The 20,219-nt window shown below is 48.8% G+C and overlaps 2 protein-coding genes across 5 annotated transcripts; one reads left to right on the forward strand and one right to left on the reverse strand.

The window, feature by feature from the left end:
- Nucleotides 1–731: 731 nt before the first annotated feature.
- NOL9 (nucleolar protein 9) lies at nt 732–12,760 on the reverse strand. 3 transcript variants are annotated; one of them, XM_059716517.1, is made up of 12 exons: nt 12,678–12,760; nt 11,818–12,040; nt 11,530–11,657; nt 10,798–10,936; nt 7,951–8,047; nt 7,293–7,390; nt 5,886–6,047; nt 5,357–5,651; nt 4,596–4,707; nt 4,072–4,249; nt 1,402–1,535; nt 732–1,060 (listed from the first exon to the last, which is right to left on the reverse strand). In XM_059716517.1, exons 1-12 carry the CDS (start codon nt 12,693–12,695, stop codon nt 944–946), a joined length of 1,701 nt encoding a protein of 566 aa, XP_059572500.1. In that variant the 5' UTR covers nt 12,696–12,760; the 3' UTR covers nt 732–943. The 3 variants fall into 3 exon arrangements, with proteins under 3 accessions (XP_059572500.1, XP_059572499.1, XP_059572498.1); XM_059716516.1 differs by lacking the exon at nt 12,678–12,760 and adding an exon at nt 12,138–12,473 and having other exon boundaries at nt 732–1,057; XM_059716515.1 differs by lacking the exon at nt 12,678–12,760 and adding an exon at nt 12,138–12,473.
- Nucleotides 12,694–19,686, forward strand: TAS1R1 (taste 1 receptor member 1). 2 transcript variants are annotated; one of them, XM_006262077.4, is made up of 6 exons: nt 12,694–12,866; nt 13,766–14,072; nt 14,553–15,335; nt 15,824–16,036; nt 16,341–16,461; nt 17,911–19,686. In XM_006262077.4, the coding sequence occupies exons 1-6, from the start codon at nt 12,694–12,696 to the stop codon at nt 18,840–18,842; spliced, it is 2,529 nt and encodes an 842-aa protein (XP_006262139.2). In that variant the 3' UTR covers nt 18,843–19,686. The 2 variants fall into 2 exon arrangements, with proteins under 2 accessions (XP_006262139.2, XP_059572497.1); XM_059716514.1 differs by lacking the exon at nt 15,824–16,036.
- Nucleotides 19,687–20,219: the final 533 nt, after the last annotated feature.

Genomic DNA, 20,219 nt, shown 5'->3' on the forward strand with positions numbered 1-20,219 from the left:
ATGCATCTAGTGAAGACTTGAGGACACCCTACTCACTGTAACCTATCAATTAGAACTACATTGTATTTCTTGTTTCAGCCCTGATATTAAGAACATTTTCTCAGTATTATTTTTCAGGAGCAAGTATTTTTGGAGTAAACCTCTCCAGCTGACATATCTGCTACTAGTAGAACAGTTTCATCTTTATGCTGGCTTGAACAAAAGATGCCATACAAGCTGGTTAAGCTCATAGCAGACATTGCCAAAGTTGGTCAATCATTTCTTTCTAGATTTGCCTTTTTAATAGCAAACATCACTGAATGATATAAGCACCGTTTTCAACCTGCTGTACATTTAAGGCCACAGCATTTGACACAACTCAACCCCCTCTAGTGGCCATATGTAGGAAGTTATTACCTTCGACAAAGTTACAAAACATTTTTTTTTGTAGATGATCCAAAGATATGAACTGGATATAAATCCAGAAACAGTTTATCACTGTAAACACCAACAAAAAGGAAGAAATTTGGGGTGCCACAAGATTATGAGCATTTCAGCAGAGAGAACTGGAGCTAGCCAGAGAGCTTAAAAAGCCAAACAGAGGAAAGACTCCTTCCACCACTCCCTTTCCCTACATCTCACAGAACACTGAAGAATTTCCCCTAAAATACACCCTTCTTGGATAGTGGAAAGTGAGCTGCTCTCTGTATGTGGAGATCAGTGCAGAGTTTGAAACAGATAACTCAAACCGATGTTTTTAATAGAGGTTTACTATAAAACACAGAAGTACATAATAAAAATATAAAAGAACAACATTGGAAGGAAAACATAACATCCCAACTGGACACTCCATCTTCCTCATACAGTCTGTGCGGCAGGGTCTTCCAGGAGTGGGTCAAGTTCCTGGGAACGTGACTTGCCTCTTAGTGAAGGAAGTGCTGCAATGGAAGGCTTGGAGGAGGGACTATGGCCTGCTATATTCTCTTCTCTGGAGGTGTTTCTTCACTTTCAGCTTCCCCGCTCCTGAAATTTGGTAATTATATTCAGAAGTAACATATGGGATCTCCCCTTCGATGCCCTGCTGAAACACACAAACAGGAACACATTGAAGTCACCATGGTGTCTGAGCATTATTTTGTTCCCTTTCATTTGCACAGACTGACTGTATCAATTTTGCCACTCAATCATCTCTGAACACAGCTCACTTTGCAAAGTCTTAATCATTTCCACTTCTTGGTTTAAATATTTTAACACTGTCATGATTTCATACAAGATCTCAAGGCTCTAACCAGCTAAGAGTGGTTAAGAGTGCTGATTCATACAGGCTTCAGAATATGGGACATGTAATGCAAGGAAAAGCAAAAGCTATATCACATTTATGAACATCTTTGCAGGGAATCTACCCATGCAAATGCCTCTTACCTGGTTCAGGAGGACACAGCTGGGAATGGCAATATTCCCAAGCAACAGGCAGTTCACTACTCTCAGGTTTTCAGGAGGCACTGGAGTCAGAATATGGTAAAGCTGCTTCTCCATCTCAACTCCTCGAACAATTCCTTTAAAACACATTAAAAATTCAGTCAGAAACCTTCTGCAGGCTGTAGTCATTGCACAACTGAAACTCCCTCAATGGAATGATACTTTCCCAGTGAAGTAGCTCTCATTTAAACAAGAATCAGGCTCCTGATAAGACTGGTAATAGAATTTTTGTGCAATTTTTATTTGTAAGCTCTCACCTGTTCTGATCCTGATTAAACTCCAAAACCCTAGATACTGACTCCAGGCTGATGCTTTCTATGGGCAGTAACAGGCTCTTTAGACTTGTAAACAACACAGCTGGTTACTTCTGAACAAAAATGAACAGCCAGAAGTCATATAACACAATACAAAGATGTAGATTCCAGTAACAACTTCTTTTGCTGCGAGTGATAACCAGGAATCCATGGAAAAACACAGATGTTCTCTTTTTAAGGATTAAAATATGGGAGACTCCAAGTTTCCCCTTGCAGGCTGGCAGGGGCTGGGGGGAAGGGGAGGAGGGCAATCAGGAAGGGGCCACATATGTATGTGTGCACACACACGTGCACCGGGCGGCCAGGCAGCATGAAGGGCGGCTCCTACATCTCTCTCCAGGTAAGTCCGGGGGGGGAGGAGTGTGACTGAGGTCCCCATACTGAGGGAGGGTGTTGTGCTGGGGCTGGGGGCACTATCCAGCTGCAGTGGTGTGTGGGGCCAGGGGGTTGGGATCTGGGGCTGGAATGTGCGGCCACAGGGCTTGGCTGGGGAGCAAGATGGAGCCAGAGATGGCTTGTTGGGGGGGGTGGGGGGTGGCAGTGGCTGCCTGCCACTGCATACATTCTGGGGGGGCGTGAGGGACATGTGCCCCCCAGACTTAGGGGGCTCCCAGCTCTGCTGCCCTCCCCCTGGGGGCCTCTATGGCCCAGCAGGCAGGACCCAGCCCAACAGGGTAGAGCAGGGCGGGGAGGCTCAGCTTGGTGCAGCTGCTAGGAGCCCTGCACTGCCATGGTGAGGCATTCCCTGCCCACCTGGCAGCAGCGGGGGTGGCGGCATAGAGTTGTGCCCCACACTGCTCCTGGGTGGGCAGGGGGTGCCTTGCCATGGAGACATGGGGCTCCCAGCAACAGCACCAAGCCTCTGTACTCTGCTCTGTCCTCCTGTGCCAGGTTTCACTGGCAGGGCTGCAGAGGTCCCCAGGGGGAGGGCAGCAGGACAGGGAGCCCTGAGTCTGCAGCAGGCAGCACTGCACTCTGCCCCACTCAAGGCTCCACTCCAGTCATGCTGCCTGCAGAGCAGGGGGAGCCAGGCTCCGTGCTTTGCTTTGGCTGCAGCAGCTGCTACCTCTCATGAGCGACAGTTGGGGCTCAGATGCTGCTGTGGGGAGGCAGGGGGCTGTGGACCCAGGTCCACTGCTTCATACCCTGGCAGCTGGAGCCCCCCTCCAGGAGGGGGCTGTGGCTTTGGTGTGAGAGGCAATGGCAGTGGCAGGGCACTGGTATATCAGGGCTGCTCAGCATCACAAAGCAAAGGGGGGGGGGGGGAATAACAGCCACAGCTGCACCTGTATGCTGGTGAGTGAAGGGGCAGAGGGAGCTCTGATTTTGTGAAAAAAACAAAAACAGAAGCCAAAATGGATAGGTATTTAGAATTTTTTTTATAGTGATTGAGGCACTGGTAGGCTTCCACATTGCTTTAAAATTGTTAGTAAATCAATAAAACATTGTGTTCAACTGATACCTATATATAGTGGCATTTCATTTTAATCACGGAAAAACAGACTTTGCGGGCTTTTTTTAATCAGAGAATTTCCGATTTTTAACAGCGAAAACCAGGATCCCTGGTGATAACACACTGATGTTTATCATTAAATCCATATAAAACAAAAACTTCCTCAAGGGGGGAACTGTACATATGTATAAGGCAGGCAAGTCAGCATTTTGGAAAACCCAAACCTTTTTTGCTTCTGGCTCTGATATTGTGTTTTCTTGACTGTGGCTTTTCAATTTAGTTTCATTGTTTGCTGGAGCCCAGGAGGCTCCTCAGAGATAACCAACAGCAATTACTGCATCAAAATCAGGCTTTTCCAAACTCAATGAGAACTTAATGAGGATCAGGTCCAGGTAAGGGGCAGGAGTGCAGCCATTTTTGTGACTGCCCTCTTTCAAGAATTGTGGTTATTTTTTTTCCTCTGAGTTGAGCACGTACCTAAAACTACCACAGGCCCAAATAGCAGGACAAATTTTACAGAAGTCTTTCTGAAGAATTGAAACCAAATGTAAACAGTTTGGGAAGTTAGAGTAAGTGAGAATAGGCAGCTAGGTTACAAAGCGGTTTTCTTTAACTGTAACCATTGCTACTAATTAAAATAAGACAGAGGTCTCCCAGCTCGGGTTGTAGTGGAAATAAAAAGTTTAGGGAAAGTAGCAAATGTTTATTTTTACCTATGACTTTTTCAAGTTAATTTTGAAAGAGCAAATAAAGCCATTACTTAAAAATTAAAAGACTTATTTCGGCTGCAGTGTCAATATACGAACATAAATGAGAATTTTACTTTAATTAAACACAGGGACTCACCAAAGCCCAGACAATCACAGACTGGTGTCTGTGTCAGCAAGACTGGCCCATCAGTTTGGCATCTGACCTCATCAGGTATCCTGCAGAGACCGACCCAGCTAGCGTTCACTGAATATATGATGTGTTTAGGAGCCACATCTGTGTGAATAACCCTGAGTGCAACAGCACTAAATGGTACCTAGAAAATAAACCCTTGGATCATTAGCTCAGCTCAAACATAGCTTGATTTTCAGACAATGCTGGTTTAGTTGTTTGAAACACTGTCACAGCACACAATCTGAATGTGACACTCTGTGAACCCTGCATTTCTGGCACACAACACAGAACAGCTAAATAGGACACAGACAGGATACAAGTTTTCTAGCGCTTATTTTGAGAGATGCATAATATTTTAAAATTGGATGATTGAGGTTTTACACACTACAAATGTTCTTTCCCACCATGAAACATTACAATGGGGGTCTTGCTTACTGTAAGCCAACATTCTGAATGTATTCACCAAAACAGGTGTATGTTTCAATTACCTGATAGGGGACCAGACTGTGTAAAGGAAGCACTGATCTTGTTTCCAGGGGCTGCAGCTGTCCAAGGTAACCCAACATTGCCATATCCCGTAGGATACTGCTATGGACCCGTCTAGAAGGACAAGTGTACACACATACACACACACACACACACAAAAAAAAATCAAGCAGAGATTAAAATCTGTTCTCTGGCAACTCAAAACACAAATACTCTGAAGTGCACAGTTCAGAACATGCCATGCAGTGTTTATTACAGCCAGTATTTTAGAGAGATTCAAACTTCAGTGTCTGTTCTTGGGACCAACTTACAGCTATGCTTTATTACCTGACAGTTCCCAGAATTCAAGTGAATTTATTTTAGCTGTAAAAGAAATGCAGCACTTCTAGATTTTAACTCTTCTCCAAGCCTGATGTGCAGTGGCATTTTTTATTAATTAGTTTTAAGAAAAGAGAAGAAAATTGTTGGGCAAATTAGTTATCCCAGTTAAGTTTTATTAATCTACTTTCTATTGGAGGCTTTGGCTATCCCCCTGATATTAAAAAAATAGGACTCAGGTGATGAGATGAGCGACAAGGAACACAGTTTTCTGTTGCAATTGTTCTTTAAAAGTAAGTTCCCTCAAAGAACAGAGTGAAAGGGTCTGGTGAGATGCTGGAGAAGCAGCATTCTGTAACAACTATTCTTAACATAAAAGCTATATTTATGAAACTCAGTAACTCAAGCTGCTGGAAATACTCCATGACTGTAGCTGTGTACTTACGCCTTGGCAGCATCACCTGCTCCAGGAAACTTTGGTTTAACACACAATAATTTATGCCCTGGAGTTGATGTCTGAAAGTCTCTCTCTCCTTCACAGGGCTGCCAATTCTCTGTTCCACCCATATCCATGCTCTTGCATGTGGCTTGCAGTTTGCCTTTAGTGTGCAGGCCAGCAGTGAGATGAATATACTCTGGGGTAAACTGAGGCATATCCTTAAAGTCTTCTGCTGAAATCTGAACAATGTGACTTGGTGACAGCAGTCGAATGATATCAATCAGCAGCAGCAATCCAACACCTTTGGGAAAGGGGAAATAAACACCATTTTCATATGGGTAATACAGTGACACCAGGGAAAAAGCTTGAGAGTTTCAATCTTACTGAAGACCTAAGACCAATTTTCACAGCATTAGTCATACCTCGTAGTCTCAATCAATATTAAAAAAAATAAAAGAGCATTGCAGCATGCATACTTTAGAGTTATACTGGAAGTTTCATTCTGTAACTCGAGGCTAAACCTCTGCTGGCTCACCTTTCACCCAGCCCATGGTATTGATGACTAAAGGCACTTCCTTCTTGTAGGAATTAAACACATATTTCACTGTATCAATGTATCGCTCAGTATCCTGATCACAACTAACATCTCCATAATAGACCATTTTACGTGGCGTTCGCTGATGAGTGAATGGAGGACCTGAGAAAAAAGTACCAGAGGATGAACAGCAAATATAAAGAAGCATTTCCGTAACTGCAGCAAAGAGCTACCATGAACAGTCAGCAAAAAACCTCATCTCCTGAAGCACAGTGGGTCCCTACTTCTATACTGAGCTCTCTTATCTCATGGGAATTACTCCCCAACATCCTGCATCAAAATGTGCACACTGTTTTCGAATACGATGCTTTTTATTTAAAAATAAAGTTCTCTAGCTATTCCAATGCACTTGTCTCAGTGCATATGAGAGGATTAGTTTGCATGTCTGGGTGTCAAAAGATATAAATCCACTATCATGTTTTTAAACAGTACAGTTTATAAATCATTTACTATTCTAGAAGACATCTTGAACAGCATTTAGTTTAAGGGAAGAAAAGTAAAGAAGAAACATGCTAAATTGTAATAACAGAATGGTGCAAGTTAAAATACCATTGTGTGAACATGTTAATTTCTTCCTTCCTTTATGAAAGAACAGACGAAGTCAAATACCTATTCAAAAAATAGACGAATATACATCTTACATTTTGATAGCTGGGTACCAATGAGCTCTGAAGACATGAAAGGTCACACCTGCCGGCAGACATTGCTTGCGATTTTTTAAACAATATTTTTCCTCCTATTTACCCTCCAAAATTATCAAGTTCTCATTATGAAACCAAGTTGAGAAATGGAAACAAAAACCCCACAACACTGTGCACACAGATTTCTTTAAAGCACAAAGCCTAAAAGAAATTGTGCACTCTTTTCACTTCCAATAGATGACGTCTAGGACTTGTATCACTGTATCTGCCCATCCTGCAAACACTATTACTTCACTGAAGTGCAGAAACACTAACTCTTACAGATAGGAAAACTAGGCAGAGCAATGCAGAGATTTAAGAGCCACAAGAAATCTACGCCACAATTCATTTCTGTAATGTCACAGTTCAGCACCTTCTACATAAGAGATCCTCCTTCCCTCTTTCTCTCAAATATACGAAGGAAGCTGGGAGGATAACACGCTTTGTATTTCTGTCTTTGGGTTTTGGGGGTTTTTTTTGTTTTAAGAGATATCACCTTGCTGGACTTCAGTCCCCTGCTGCATGAAAACAATTGTTTTTCTTCCTTTTAACCTTTGGTAGAGGGACTAGGCTCTTTGAAGGCATAGGAATAAAAAATAATGCATAGGTTAGGTTAAAAAAGCAAAATATACTTCTGATGATATTAAAAACAAAGCAAGATACATACCCAGAAAAGGATCTGATATGTTCATTAAGGACACGCAGCCAGGTGGTGTAAACTCTGTCTGTCCCAGATCACACTCCAAATACTCAACACAGGGGAGGCTACAACAGAAGCCCAAGCATCAATGCCTTTTTTAAAAAAAATATGTGGGGGAGAATCTAACATTGATGGCATGAGGCACCATTAGCAGGACTTGTATGCACTAGACCTGGTACCACTCCAGTCTGGAGAAGTGACTACTAAATTGGCCCTAATCAAAGTTCAGATCAACAGGGACCTCAAAACAAAAACCAGTTTTATTTTACACATACAATAAAAAGGCAAAAGACTAGTTTCATCAAGAAGCATGAAACACTGGGTAAGTTAAAACCTTCAGCTTCAAAATATTCCACCTGTAAAATAGATTCTCATTCAGCCTTGAAGGCTGGTGGCTGAAAAGGTTTTGAATACTCTAGGGAACATTCAAACTAGTCAGGCACCAGGAAGAGATTAAGTAAATAGGTTTCAAATAAGTAAGGCGAGGCTAAAATAGTTTAAAAATCCTAAACCACATTATTTACAAATAATCATAACAGGCATTTTTCTTTTGTCAAAACCATAATATGATGCTTAATTTAAAATCTTAAGTTAAAAAGCAAACAAACAAAAACACCTTACTCACTGATTCAGCAACAGGTTAATAAGGTATCTGTTAAATGTTGACTTTCCAACACATTTTGGACCACACACCAGAATGACAGGGATACCATCATTTTCCTCTGGAAAAAAAAACATATCATGAAATGGACAATGATTATGAATTAGTCTGATGTGTCCTGTTAGAAAATTAACTTTTTTCACTTGGATACTAAAATCAAATATTTTCATGGATAGCAGTTTTGTGAAGTGGAAATGTCTTGCTTCATCAGGATAAATAAATTCAAACATACATCTACATATATATGTTTCATAAGGCAACAGATTTGCACCGACTGAGGCAACTTATTGAATATCTGCGTGTGTGGCTGTAGAGCCCTATTTTTGAATGACTGTCCCTTCAGCATTTTCACTTGATACATTCATATCTAACAGTCCTGAATGCTGATTGAGAAGAGAACGGATCCTTAGAAGGTTGCCATGTTCCAAGACCTCAGTGTAGGTAACTTAGTCCCACCAGGAAATTCCTAGAATGCAGCAAAGACAACATAAGTGAAAGCTATTGAGGCCCCTTTCTTGAGTAGAGAATGTAGTCCAGGGTTTGCTGCCATACAAATGGCTGCTGATGATGGAAGCATAATATCCTCTGACCTTGGTCCTCACAGTCAGTTTGTTGTTGTTCCACACTCGTTTGCTCAGCATGCTCATGATACCTGATGCTTTGCCAATACAGGTATTCAGTTCAGCCTCCATTGGTAGCAATGGCTGTTGGTATGTATGTTGCCTTACACGTACAAAGAGAACTACAGTTCTTAGATTAATAGACTTGCTACCTTGTGTTTAACAAAGGGATAAAACCAACATAAAAATCAGCCCAGGAAAAAGCCAACCTATTAAATAGGTACTTTGCGTCGGTCTTTCATCAGCCCCATGGGACGCCCATGCCTGCTACAGGGCCGGGAAGTCCGGGTGAGGGTGATCCCCTGCCCTCCATTAATGCTGACTTTGTGAAGGAACATCTTGAGAAGTTGGATACCTTCAAGTCAGCCAGCCCTGACGATCTTCACCCCAGGGTACTCAAGGAGCTGGCGAGCATCATAGCCCAGCCTCTAGCGTGGATCTTTGAAAACCTCTTGGCACTCTGGTGTAGTGCCCGAAGACTGAAAGAAGGCCAACGTGGTGCCTATCTTCAAGAAAGGGAGGAAAGTGGATCCGGCTAACTATAGGCCCATCAGCCTGACTTCTATCCCGGGGAAGATCTTAGAAAAGTTTATTAAGGAGGCCATCCTTAATGGACTGGCCGACGCCAACATCTTAAGGGATAGCCAGCACGGGTTTGTTGTGGGTAGGTCTTGCTTGACCAATCTCATTTCCTTCTACGACCAGGTGACCTATCACCTGGACAAGGGAGATGAGATTGATGTCATATATCTTGACTTCAAAAAAGCCTTCGATCTGGTGTCCCATGATCGTCTCTTGGAGAAACTGGCCAATTGTCGCCTTGGGTCCCCCACGATCCACTGGCTGGAAAATTGGCTCCGGGGTCGGACCCAGAGGGTAGTAATTGATGGAAGTCACTCATCGTGGTGTCCTGTGACCAGTGGGGTCCCCCAGGGCTCTGTCCTTGGACCCATACTGTTCAACATCTTCATTAACGATGTGGACACTGGAGTCAGAAGCGGACTGGCCAAGTTCGCCGATGACACCAAACTTTGGGGCAAAGCATCCACGCCAGAAGACAGGCGGGTGATCCAGGCTGACCTGGACAGGCTCAGCAAGTGGGCGGATGAAAATCTGATGGTGTTCAATGCCGATAAATGCAAGGTTCTCCACCTTGGGAAGAAAAACCCGCAGCGTCCTTATAGGCTCGGCAGTGCTGTGTTGGTTAGCACTATGCAAGAAAGAGACTTGGGGGTCATCATTGACCACAAGATGAACATGAGCCTGCAATGCGATGCTGCGGCTAGTAAAGCGACCAAAACGCTGGCTTGCATCCATAGATGCTTCTCAAGCAAATCCCGGGACGTCATTCTCCCCCTGTACTCGGCCTTAGTGAGGCCGCAGCTGGAGTACTGCGTCCAGTTTTGGGCTCCACAATTCAAAAAGGATGTGGAGAAGCTTGAGAGAGTCCAGAGAAGAGCCACGCGCATGATCAGGGGTCAGGGAAGCAGACCCTACGATGACAGGCTGAGAGCCCTGGGGCTCTTTAGCCTGGAAAAGCGCAGGCTCAGGGGTGATCTGATGGCCACCTATAAGTTTATCAGGGGTGACCACCAGTATCTGGGGGAACGTTTGTTCACCAGAGCGCCCCAAGGGATGACGAGGACGAATGGTCACAAACTACTACAAGATCGTTTCAGGCTGGACATAAGGAAGAATTTCTTTACTGTCCGAGCCCCCAAGGTCTGGAACAGCCTGCTGCCGGAGGTTGTTCAAGCGCCTTCATTGAACACCTTCAAGATGAAACTGGATGCTTATCTTGCTGGGATCCTATGACCCCAGCTGACGTCCTGCCCTTTGGGCGGAGGGCTGGACTCGATGATCTTCCGAGGTCCCTTCCAGCCCTAATGTCTATGAAATCTATGAAATCTATGAAATCTATGAAACCCTTTTAAATTTTGCCTCAGTTCTGGTAGCAAATCAGCAGGACACTTTAGAAGAAAATATCATCCTGTCTCACTGATTACATCAAAATGAGACAACTGACACTCAATTCAGCTAATGCAAGATAAAAAACGCTTTAAAGGAACAGGACTTAAGGTCTACTGTTTCCAGGGCCCGAGTTTCACTGGCTTCAATTTATGAAACAGTCAAGGTTTTGCTTTCTTTGAACAACTGAAAAACTGAACATCTATTGATTTAACGTACTCACCACGACATGCTTGGACTAACTCTTCAATCGCCAGGATGGTACTCTCTGACACAAGCAGGCCACTCTCAGGATCACATTTTAAAATGCCAACAGAAGCTAGAGCTGCATCCTCTGGTATGAAGCAAGGTACTCTTTGTTTCTGAAAGTCAACAAGTACATCTGTAAACAATGTTTTAAGCAGAAGTTTATGTTATAGAACATGCAAAATAATTCATCTACTGCTGTATTTGCCCAGACTGTGGCACCATGCTGTCACTTTACTGACCATAAATCAGTGAGGAATCTCAGCTGCATAATCCACACTTCCCTGGAAGTTAATTTAAGACGTATTTCTAACATACTTTCACAGCTGTAAAATTTTTAGTTCTATAACTGCTCTTCTTTGCAGAACCGTGACAAATATATATCCTCTTAAAGCAATTATCCTGGGTAAGTTTCATCAGGTAATCAGAGAGTACAACCAGACCACCGTGAGATCAAACCACAGAGTGCTATTCAGTATTTACACTGTTAGGTGTGCAAGCACTTGCATGTGATTTGCAAGATATACCCCAAGATTTCAAATAGGAATCCATAGTGTCAAAAACATTCTGACCAGTCATGGTCACAAGAACCACTCTCTTACTTTTTTGGTAGTCAAAAAATGAGTGAAAGCCACAAGCAGACACTTCCTGAGAGGTGCCCAGAAGCTAAGGAGACTGAACTCCGCCAAGACAGCAGATATGCACTTACCTTTGCCCTGAAGAGGTGGGAGAAATCTGGGTAGCTAAGGATGAATCTTGTCACTGGGGTATCCAGACGCTCCAACAGCACCACTGAACACACAGGGGCAAATCGCTCCATGAGCTTACGCCTTGCATCTGCAAAGGGATGAGGCCTCTCAGACCCTGCCCTGCAGCAGCCCCATGGGAGCCCAACACCAAAGCAGAGGCCTTGGGCCCCGCGCAGCCCCCAAGAGCAGCCGAGGGTGGCGGCAGAGATGAGACCCCCGCGGCCGGCCCGGCGAGGCGCAGAGCTCACCGCGGGGCACGCCGTGGTCCCGCAGCGCGGCGCGCGCCTCCTTGCGGGCCCGGGTCCGGGGGCGGGCGGGCCCGGCGCGGCGCAGCGCCTCCACGCTGAGCGCGCAGTGGGTGAGCGGCGAGAAGAGGTCGTAGGCCGGCTGCTCCGGCGTCACGGCGAAGCCCAGCACGCGGGCCGAGCCATGCAGGCAGCGCAGGCGGCATCTCCCGGTGAACGTCAGCCGCTGCGGGGAGACAGCGGACAGGGCGCTGAGCGCGAGCCGGCGGCGGCCGCACCACCTCCGCCCCGGGCCCGCCCCGCCCCCGCAGCTCGCCCCGCACCTGCTCCGGCAGCAGCAGCACCGCCGCGGAGCTCTCCGTGACCTGCACCGCGACCGAGGGCTCCGGCTCCGGGGACTGGGCCGCCGCCGCCACGGCCCGCCCTCGGCCCCGCCCGCCCGGCGCCGGCACCAGCCCCGCGGCCGCGAAGGAGGCGACGTAGTCGCGCCAGACGTCGCGGCCAGGCCCCGTCCGCCATTTCCGCAGCGCGACGCCCGCGGCCCCCTGGCGGCGCGCGCGGCCCAGGCGTTTCCGCGCGAGCGGCGGGCGGCGGACCGGGGGCGGGACCGGGGGCGCGCGGCGGGCGGGCAGCGGCGCCGGCATGGCCGCCTCAGCACCTCCTCCCGCCGGGCTTCCCCCAAACCTCGCGAGAGCGGAGCGACACCCACCGCACCAACCCAGCGACGCCGGCGCGCGAGCTCTCGCGAGACTTCCGTGAGCCGGCGGGGCGGGGCGGGGCGGGGCGGGGGCACTGGCGCTGGCTCCGCCCTGCCGTGGAAATGCCGTGGCAAAAGCGGCGGCACGAGCGGCTTGGAGCTGTACCTGCCCGCTCGCTGTCATGGGCGCCGCGCTGCTGCTCCTGCTCCTGCTCGTGGTGCCGCGTTGCCGGGCGCCGTATTGTCCCGCCCGGTTCACGCGCCGCGGCCACTACACCGTGGCGGGGCTGTTCCAGATCCACGTTGCGCCCGCGCCCGGCCCCGCGGCCCGGCCCGAGGTGCAGCAGTGCGACAGGTGCGTGGCGCCAGGTGGCGGGGCGACCCCGTGCTCGCGGGCGGGAGGCGGAGCGCGGCTCGCCGAGCCCGAAGAGCGGGGGCTGGCGGGGCTCCGATGGGGTTGCGGGGCTCTGGGAAGCCGCCAGCAGTGCGGAGCCGGCGTCTCTAGCGGCGCGGGTCGCCGCCGCCTTTCAGCTGTGACACTGCTCACTAAGGTCCCGGCACGGACTTGCTCCTTGGCTTTCCCTTGGCCCTGTTCATACCGCCCCATCCCATCTGCTCGCTGCCCCGCGCTCCCGCTGCCCGCCAGGAGAGTCCCTCTGTCCCGCGGTGAGAGGGGCCGTCCCAGGCTCGTGCTGCGGTAGGTGGAGGGCCGTCTCGCGACACCCCGCAAGTGACAGCTCCCAGATGCTCTGCTGAGGGACTCCCAGGGATATGGTGGTTGCTTTTCCCCTGTACAGTCAGAGCAGGGCAGCAAATGTGCTCCACGGGACATTGTCCACAGGACGATGCCAAGGGTGGTAGTGAGGATCTGATTAACAGGCAAGAGCTGACTTGCACTGTGGAGCAGTGTACAAAAGGAGCCTAGGCTGTTTGTGCTGCTAGTCTGACTTTCTTCCCTTGTGTTATAATGACTCCTAATTTTTACTACATCACTTTGTCAATGCACTTTACAAACAAGGAAGCAGGCAGCCAGCATACAGATGTGTAGAAACAGAGAGATGTTCTGCCTATGTGCCTGCACTGTAACCTGTTCGGACTCCAGTCCCCCTGCCTCCCAGGACTCAGTGCACCAGTTTGACCACAGTACTGTGCCAGGCACTGCCCAAGCACTCTAGTGATTTGACTCCCACCAGGCTGATCCATGAAGTAATCCCCTCTCAGGTGCCCCCTTCAGTGCTGTCTATGTTTCTGCAGAGTTGACACTTTGAGCAGCCACGACCACCACCTTTTCCAAACCATGCGATTCACCATTGAAGAAATAAACAATTCCAGCAGCCTCCTCCCCAACATCACTTTGGGCTACGAGATCTACGACGTATGCTCAGAGTCCGCCAACATGTATGCAACACTGGGTGTCCTCACACAGAGCATGCGGCGTCATGTGGAAATGATCAGCAACTTTTCACACTACCAGCCCAGGGCTCTGGCTGTGATTGGGCCACACAGCAGCGGTTTTGCCCTCACAACTGCAACTATACTGAGCATTTTCCTCATGCCAGAGGTAACTACAGCTCCTCTGGAGTAGTGCCAGATGTATTGTAAAGAGGGACAATAGCCCTGGGGTGATTATTTGATTAATAATGATGACTGCAGGGAGTGGCTGTAGTTGAGAAGCAGTTGGACAATCAGAGCTCTGAGCAGACAAGGCAAACCCTACATCCTTTTGCAACAGCTGGGACTAAGGCTCAGTTGCACTCCCAGTCCTAGCACTGCAGGCTTGTGCAAATTCTGCTGGCAGGGTTGCTTTCTGAAAGTATCTGTGGTGACAGTGCTGACTGGCACAGCCAGCCCTTCCACGGCCTAAATACCTGTTCTTACCCCACCAGGGCTAATGCTACTCAAGTGGGCTCCTCCTCAAGACACTGCTCAGCAGCAACCCCCTTTGCCCTGCTTGGTGCCACCACTTGGTGCCAGTCCCTTTTATTGTCCCGACTGTTGCAGTTCAGTGAAGGCATAACTCTTTCCTGTTTCCCTTCAACAGATTAGTTACGAAGCCTCCACGGAGATGCTGAGCTTGAAGCATATCTACCCCTCATTCCTGCGTACCATCCCCAGCGACAGGGTCCAGGTGGAGGCCATGGTGCTTCTAATGCAGGATTTCAGGTGGAACTGGGTTGCCATGGTTGGCAGTGACACTGACTATGGTAGGAAGGGGATACAGACCTTGTACAAGGCAATGACAAAGCATGACATCTGTGTTGCCTACCGAGGACTCATCCCTGCAAACAAGAATGCCAGCAGCACAGAGCTGAAGAATATGGTTAGAGATATTGTAGGCACCAAAGTCAACGTCACAATCATCTTCTCTGACAGGCGCAGTGCCAGGGTCTTCTTTGAAGCAGTAGTTCAGGAGAATGTGACAGGAAAAGTCTGGGTGGGTACTGAGAACTGGTTGCTAGCCCCACTGGTCTCAGATGTCCCTGGCATCTACCAGGTTGGTACAGTGATTGGAATGTCAGTCAAGCATGACCAGTTTGCAGCAATGCAGATCAGTGAAAAAACCCAGCCAGCTGCATGTGCCTCTGATTTGGAGGCGAAGTGGTGGGATACTGGGAGCAATAATCACCTTAACATCAGTGATACTAGCCCAAGCTGCAATCAGCTATGCACACAGTGCCACTTGCTCCCTCATACGCCTGATGCTCGGGCTATGAAGTCCTCCTATAATGTGTACTCAGCAGTATATGCTGTGGCTCATGGCCTGCACAGCCTACTGGGCTGCAACTCAGGAGCATGCCGCAAGGACAAAGTCTACCCCTGGCAGGTGAGTGCAAAACTAAACTGGCCCTCTTCCCCCTGCCCACGCTGGGGTGTGAATCTTAACTCTGGCAAGCCTCTGTGTAAGGCCTAGCTCCCAACAGGTGTGACTGCTGTGCAGACAGACAAGGGGCTGGAAAAAAGGGAGCGCAGGGCTGTGGAAGCATCAGAGGAGAGGAGATGAATTCATGTGGTTCTCAGATCTGCAAGCCAGGCAGGTGACAGTAAGATTTGTGTGCTGATCTAGTTTTAGCCACAGAACAATTCCAGCAGTACTTGCCAAAGGGCCCTACTCTTCCCTGGAAAGATGCAAAAGAGATGAAGGGGGCTCCAGTGACCAGGGTACTAATGTGGGAGACATTAGCCAAATCCTCAACCATCAACACTACTTAAAGCTCATTCAAAATCAATAGTTCTTAGCTGCCAGACTTGCCCTGACCTGGAGGCATCTTCTGCTATAACAAAGGACTTTTGTTTCTGCTTCTTTGTATACAGCTCCTGCAAAAAATCAAGCAGGTGAATTTCAGCCTGCATAAGAACTGGGTATACTTTGATGTCAACGGGGATCCCATGACTGGCTATGACCTTATCATGTGGAAGTGGACTGGCCCAGCCTGGTCTTTTGATACCATTGGATCTTTCAGTCGCAACCCTGACAGGCTGAGCATCGATTGGGACAGAATTGTATGGCACACTGAAGATAATCAGGTGCCCAGAGCACGGGGAGCGGGACAGAGTACTGGTACTGGCACCAAAGGGTATTTCTTGTCATTCAGAATCAGTTCTTGGAAGATGGCCTTGGAGAATAGGTCCCTGGGAGGTTGGGAGAAGGGCGGGGGAAGGGAGGCTTGGCCCCACTTCTGCTATTATGGTTCACTAATGTCACACCTTCCAGTCAGAGCTGTATTCCCCAGGCTAGCAACTGGTTCCTGCCCACAGTAGGCAGGCCTGTTCAGGCTGCTGGCAGGCATCAGTTCCTTGTAGGCCTGACCTTTGCTGGGCTCCCACCTAGGTTCCTGCCTCCATATGTTCCAAGGCTTGTGAAAGAGGAGAGAAGAGGACACAAGTGGGGCTTCACCGCTGCTGCTTCGACTGTGAGGCCTGCCCAGCAGGAACTTTCCTCAACAGGAGTGGTCAGTATAGCCCCAAGCAGCTTGTCCTACTCTGCCCCAGCTATCCCCACCCCTCCAATCTAGCATGGTGTGTGCCTGGCTCCCTACTCATCTGCTCCTCTTCCATGCTTACTCTAGCTCCTGGGTTCTTTAAAGTCCTTACCTTTGCTTTTGCCCTCCTCTGTCCACTGAGTCCTCTTCCTCCTCCTCATTTCCCCTTCCTCCTCTTGCTGTCCCAGTAACCAGGCTTTAAGATGCAAATGTGCCAAGTACAGGTTGTTCTCTGGCTTCCCCACTTGCGTAGTCCTTCCGAAGGGCTGCTGTGGTATGCAAAACCCAGCTTTGCTCCAGCACATTCTTGGGGGGCTATAAATCTGTGGTTTGATGCAGCCAAATTAACAGGTGAGATTAAGCTGATGAGATGCTCTTCTCCTTCCTGCTCATGGTGAGGTTGGGGAAGGGAAGGCTTATTCAGAAGCTGCTGCCTGCTCCACATCCTTTGGGAGGAAGAACCTGCCCAGAGTTGTCTTTGTCTCCAGGGAGGATGGAGCAGCCCCAGATGGCAGCAAAGTGCTGATGCAGTTCAGTTGGTGTTTGTTCTGGGACAGCAGGAGTGGTATGGAAATACTTCTGTCCTGGGGGGCCTTATGTTGGCTGCAGGACAGTCTGCCTAGTGAGCCAGCTACACAAACAAACCCAAAGCAAGAAACATCTTTGGCCCCTTTGTTCTGCACTCAGCAAAAGCAAGCAGGCATGCTCTTTCCCCAAGGGTTAAAGGCCCAGGCAATGGGGAGGCAGCAGTGAAAATTATCCAGCACCTGCCCAGCCAGCTGGTGCTAATTGCCCTGCACCTAGAGAGCAGCTGCTGCAGATGTATTCCCCGCTCTGGGGCTCTTGCACTGGTGAAACCTTGAAGTGCCTTCCCTATCCCAGGGGCAACTCATTGCAGTGCTCAGTGCAGTGCCAGAGCCAGGACTCCAGCTGAAAGCCACAAGACCTATAAGTCCCATTTCCCAACTGGGTCCCCAGGAGCTGTGCCGGTCTGAGGTAGGCTCTTGCAGAGATGGCTGCAAAGACCAGAACACTTCCTTTCACTTGCCTCAGCTGCCTTTGCACAAGACTAGCCAGGTCACTTGAGCTGCTGCTACTGCCCCAAGGCTTTAGGCTCCATCACCTTTCTGACTGGTTCCCTGAACTGTCTCCTAGAGGTTGTGCACACACAACCCATGGCACTGAGGACCCCAAGATATTCTTGTGTCACCCAAGGACCCCAAGCACCTTCTATGTGTTGCAGGACAGCTGCTGCATTACTCCCCAGAAGCAGCTGCATCTCACTGATGGGTGGTCTAGGTACACTGTTCACTAAGCACCGGATCCTTTTATGTGAGGTGTTCAAGTAAGGCAGGCTGTAACTGGCTTGCTGGGTTTCTGAAATTCATCAGTTCTTCTGTGGATTTCCTTTCTCTACAGACCTCTACACATGCCAGTCCTGTAAGAAAAGTCAGTGGGCCCCAGTGCACAGTGAAACCTGCTTTGAACGGCATATCGAGTTCCTGTCCTGGGCTGAGCCTGTTTCCTGGGCACTGCTGACTGCCATCACCCTCTTGATGCTGCTCCTGATGAGCACAGCCATCATCTTTGCACTGAACATTACCACGCCTGTGGTCAAATCTGCTGGTGGCAAGATGTGCTTCCTCATGCTTGGTGCTCTGGCCTGTGCCAGCAGCAGCCTCTACTGGCATTTTGGCAAACCCACCTGGCTAATGTGCCAGCTGCGCCTGCCAGTCTTCTCCATCAGCTTCTCCATTTGCCTTTCTTGCATGGCTGTCCGTTCTTTCCAGATAGCCTGCATCTTCAAGCTGGCTGCCAAGTGGCCTGCCCTCTATGAGACTTGGGTGAAACACCATGGGCCCAACCTGTTCATTGGAGCCAGCACAGCTGTCCAAGTGATGTTGAGCCTGACTTTGCTTGTGATCAACCCCTCAGTACCTCACAAGGACTATGAGAGGGTTGCAGAACTCATCCTTTTTGAGTGCTCCCAAGAGAACTCTGTGCTTCTCATGTTGGCAATGTTCTACAATGTGCTGCTCAGCCTCTTTTGCTTTGTCTTTAGCTACATGGGGACAGACCTGCCTAAGAACTATAGTGAAGCCAAGTGCATCACCTTCAGCCTGCTCATCTATTTCACCTGCTCCATTTCCTACTTCACCACCTGCAGCATCTACCAGGGCAAGTACCTGGTGGCCATAAACTTGCTCTCCCTGCTGTGCACCCTTGCTGGGGTCTTTGGAGGCTACTTCCTCCCCAAAGGCTACATCATCCTCTTCCGAGCTGATCTCAACACCACTGAGTACTTCCAGATGTCTATCCAGAGCTACACCACCAGGAGGAGCTCAGCCTGAGCTGGAGAAGAGGGGATGGAGACGCTGGGGTTGTACCTCCCACAGCAGCCCTGCTTTTGGCCTTTGAGGCCTCCAGATCTCTCACCTTCTTGGTGTGATGGGGAGGGCATGACTCAGAAGCTAGTACAGCAAGCTGGACTCAGCTCTGCAACTGCTTTCTACCCTGACCACAGTAACTGACCTGCCAGCCTGGGAGGTGAGAGGGGCTGGAGGAAGGCAGGTGATGGTCACTGCAGGGAATGCTCTGTGTTTCAAGAAGTAGCTACTCTGAGAACAGCAAGGCCAGGGCTGATCAATGTACTCCCAGCTTTGTTACTCATGCTGGCAAAGCCCCATGGCACATTCTTGGGTAGGGCACATGTTGCCTATCATAGTCCTTCACCTGTCCATCAGGCTCAGTCCCTGCAAATCAGAAGGCTGGACCCTTCCTAAAGCCACGTACAGGAACTTAGCAAGGCTCCAAGGTACAAGTATCTGCAGTTTGGTGGGAAGGAGCATGGGTGCAGAGTACCTGGGCTAGCCCCGCCAAGGGAAAATGCTCTTCCCCATGTTGGTCTTTTCTTCTCCCCAACATACAAGATGCTCCCAAGCCTGCCCTCAGATTCTTGTACCAGCTTTATGGCTGCATCATCTCTCACCCTGTACTTGCTGAGCCACAAGGTCACATGTCAACCAATGCTGTTTGCAGTTTAGCTCTTATCAGGCCTGTCCTTTCCAGCATTTCATGGAGTACCCTTCTCCTTTGCATAGGTTTCTCATGGCCACAGGGTGGCACCACTACCCACAAGTTGCCTGGCTCTGGTCTTGCAGGCCACAAGCAGCGGAGACAACAGCAGGTACAGCGGAGTCGCATTTTACACGGGGGTTAGGGTCTAGAGTCAGCGCGTAAGGCGAAAATCGCGTATAGTCAAAATTACTCAGCACAGCAAGATGCTCACACTATGAGAGGCGGGAACTCACTGAGTGGAATGGCAGGCAGAATCGCCTGCACTTTTTAAATTGTTACTATTCTTTTTTCGCCAAGCGCTTATAGTTGATTTCATTAAGTTAAATGCACGTATGATGCGACTCCACTCTATAGTCTTTCTGTGTAGGAGAGGAGTGACTGGGGATAATGCTCCATTGCAAATAGAGCAATGGAAAAAGCATAGTTGGAGGGTACAAGTCCTGATACTGTGACCTGGCTATTAAATACCTATGCCCCAGGAGACAGAGCTTCTCTTCTTTTTTGTCTCTGCTCAGTGGAAGGAATGGCTGTAGTGGGAGCTCCCTTCAGGCTGGAACAGGTGTCCAGTGTCCCATGGAAGTGAGCAGGGTGAGGTTTGGAAAGCAGATGGAAGGCAGTTTTCTTGGAACTTGGAAGCATTCATGATTAAG

The sequence above is a fragment of the Alligator mississippiensis genome, chromosome 13, assembly GCF_030867095.1.
Source record: "Alligator mississippiensis isolate rAllMis1 chromosome 13, rAllMis1, whole genome shotgun sequence".
NCBI classification, from domain to species: domain Eukaryota; kingdom Metazoa; phylum Chordata; order Crocodylia; family Alligatoridae; genus Alligator; species Alligator mississippiensis.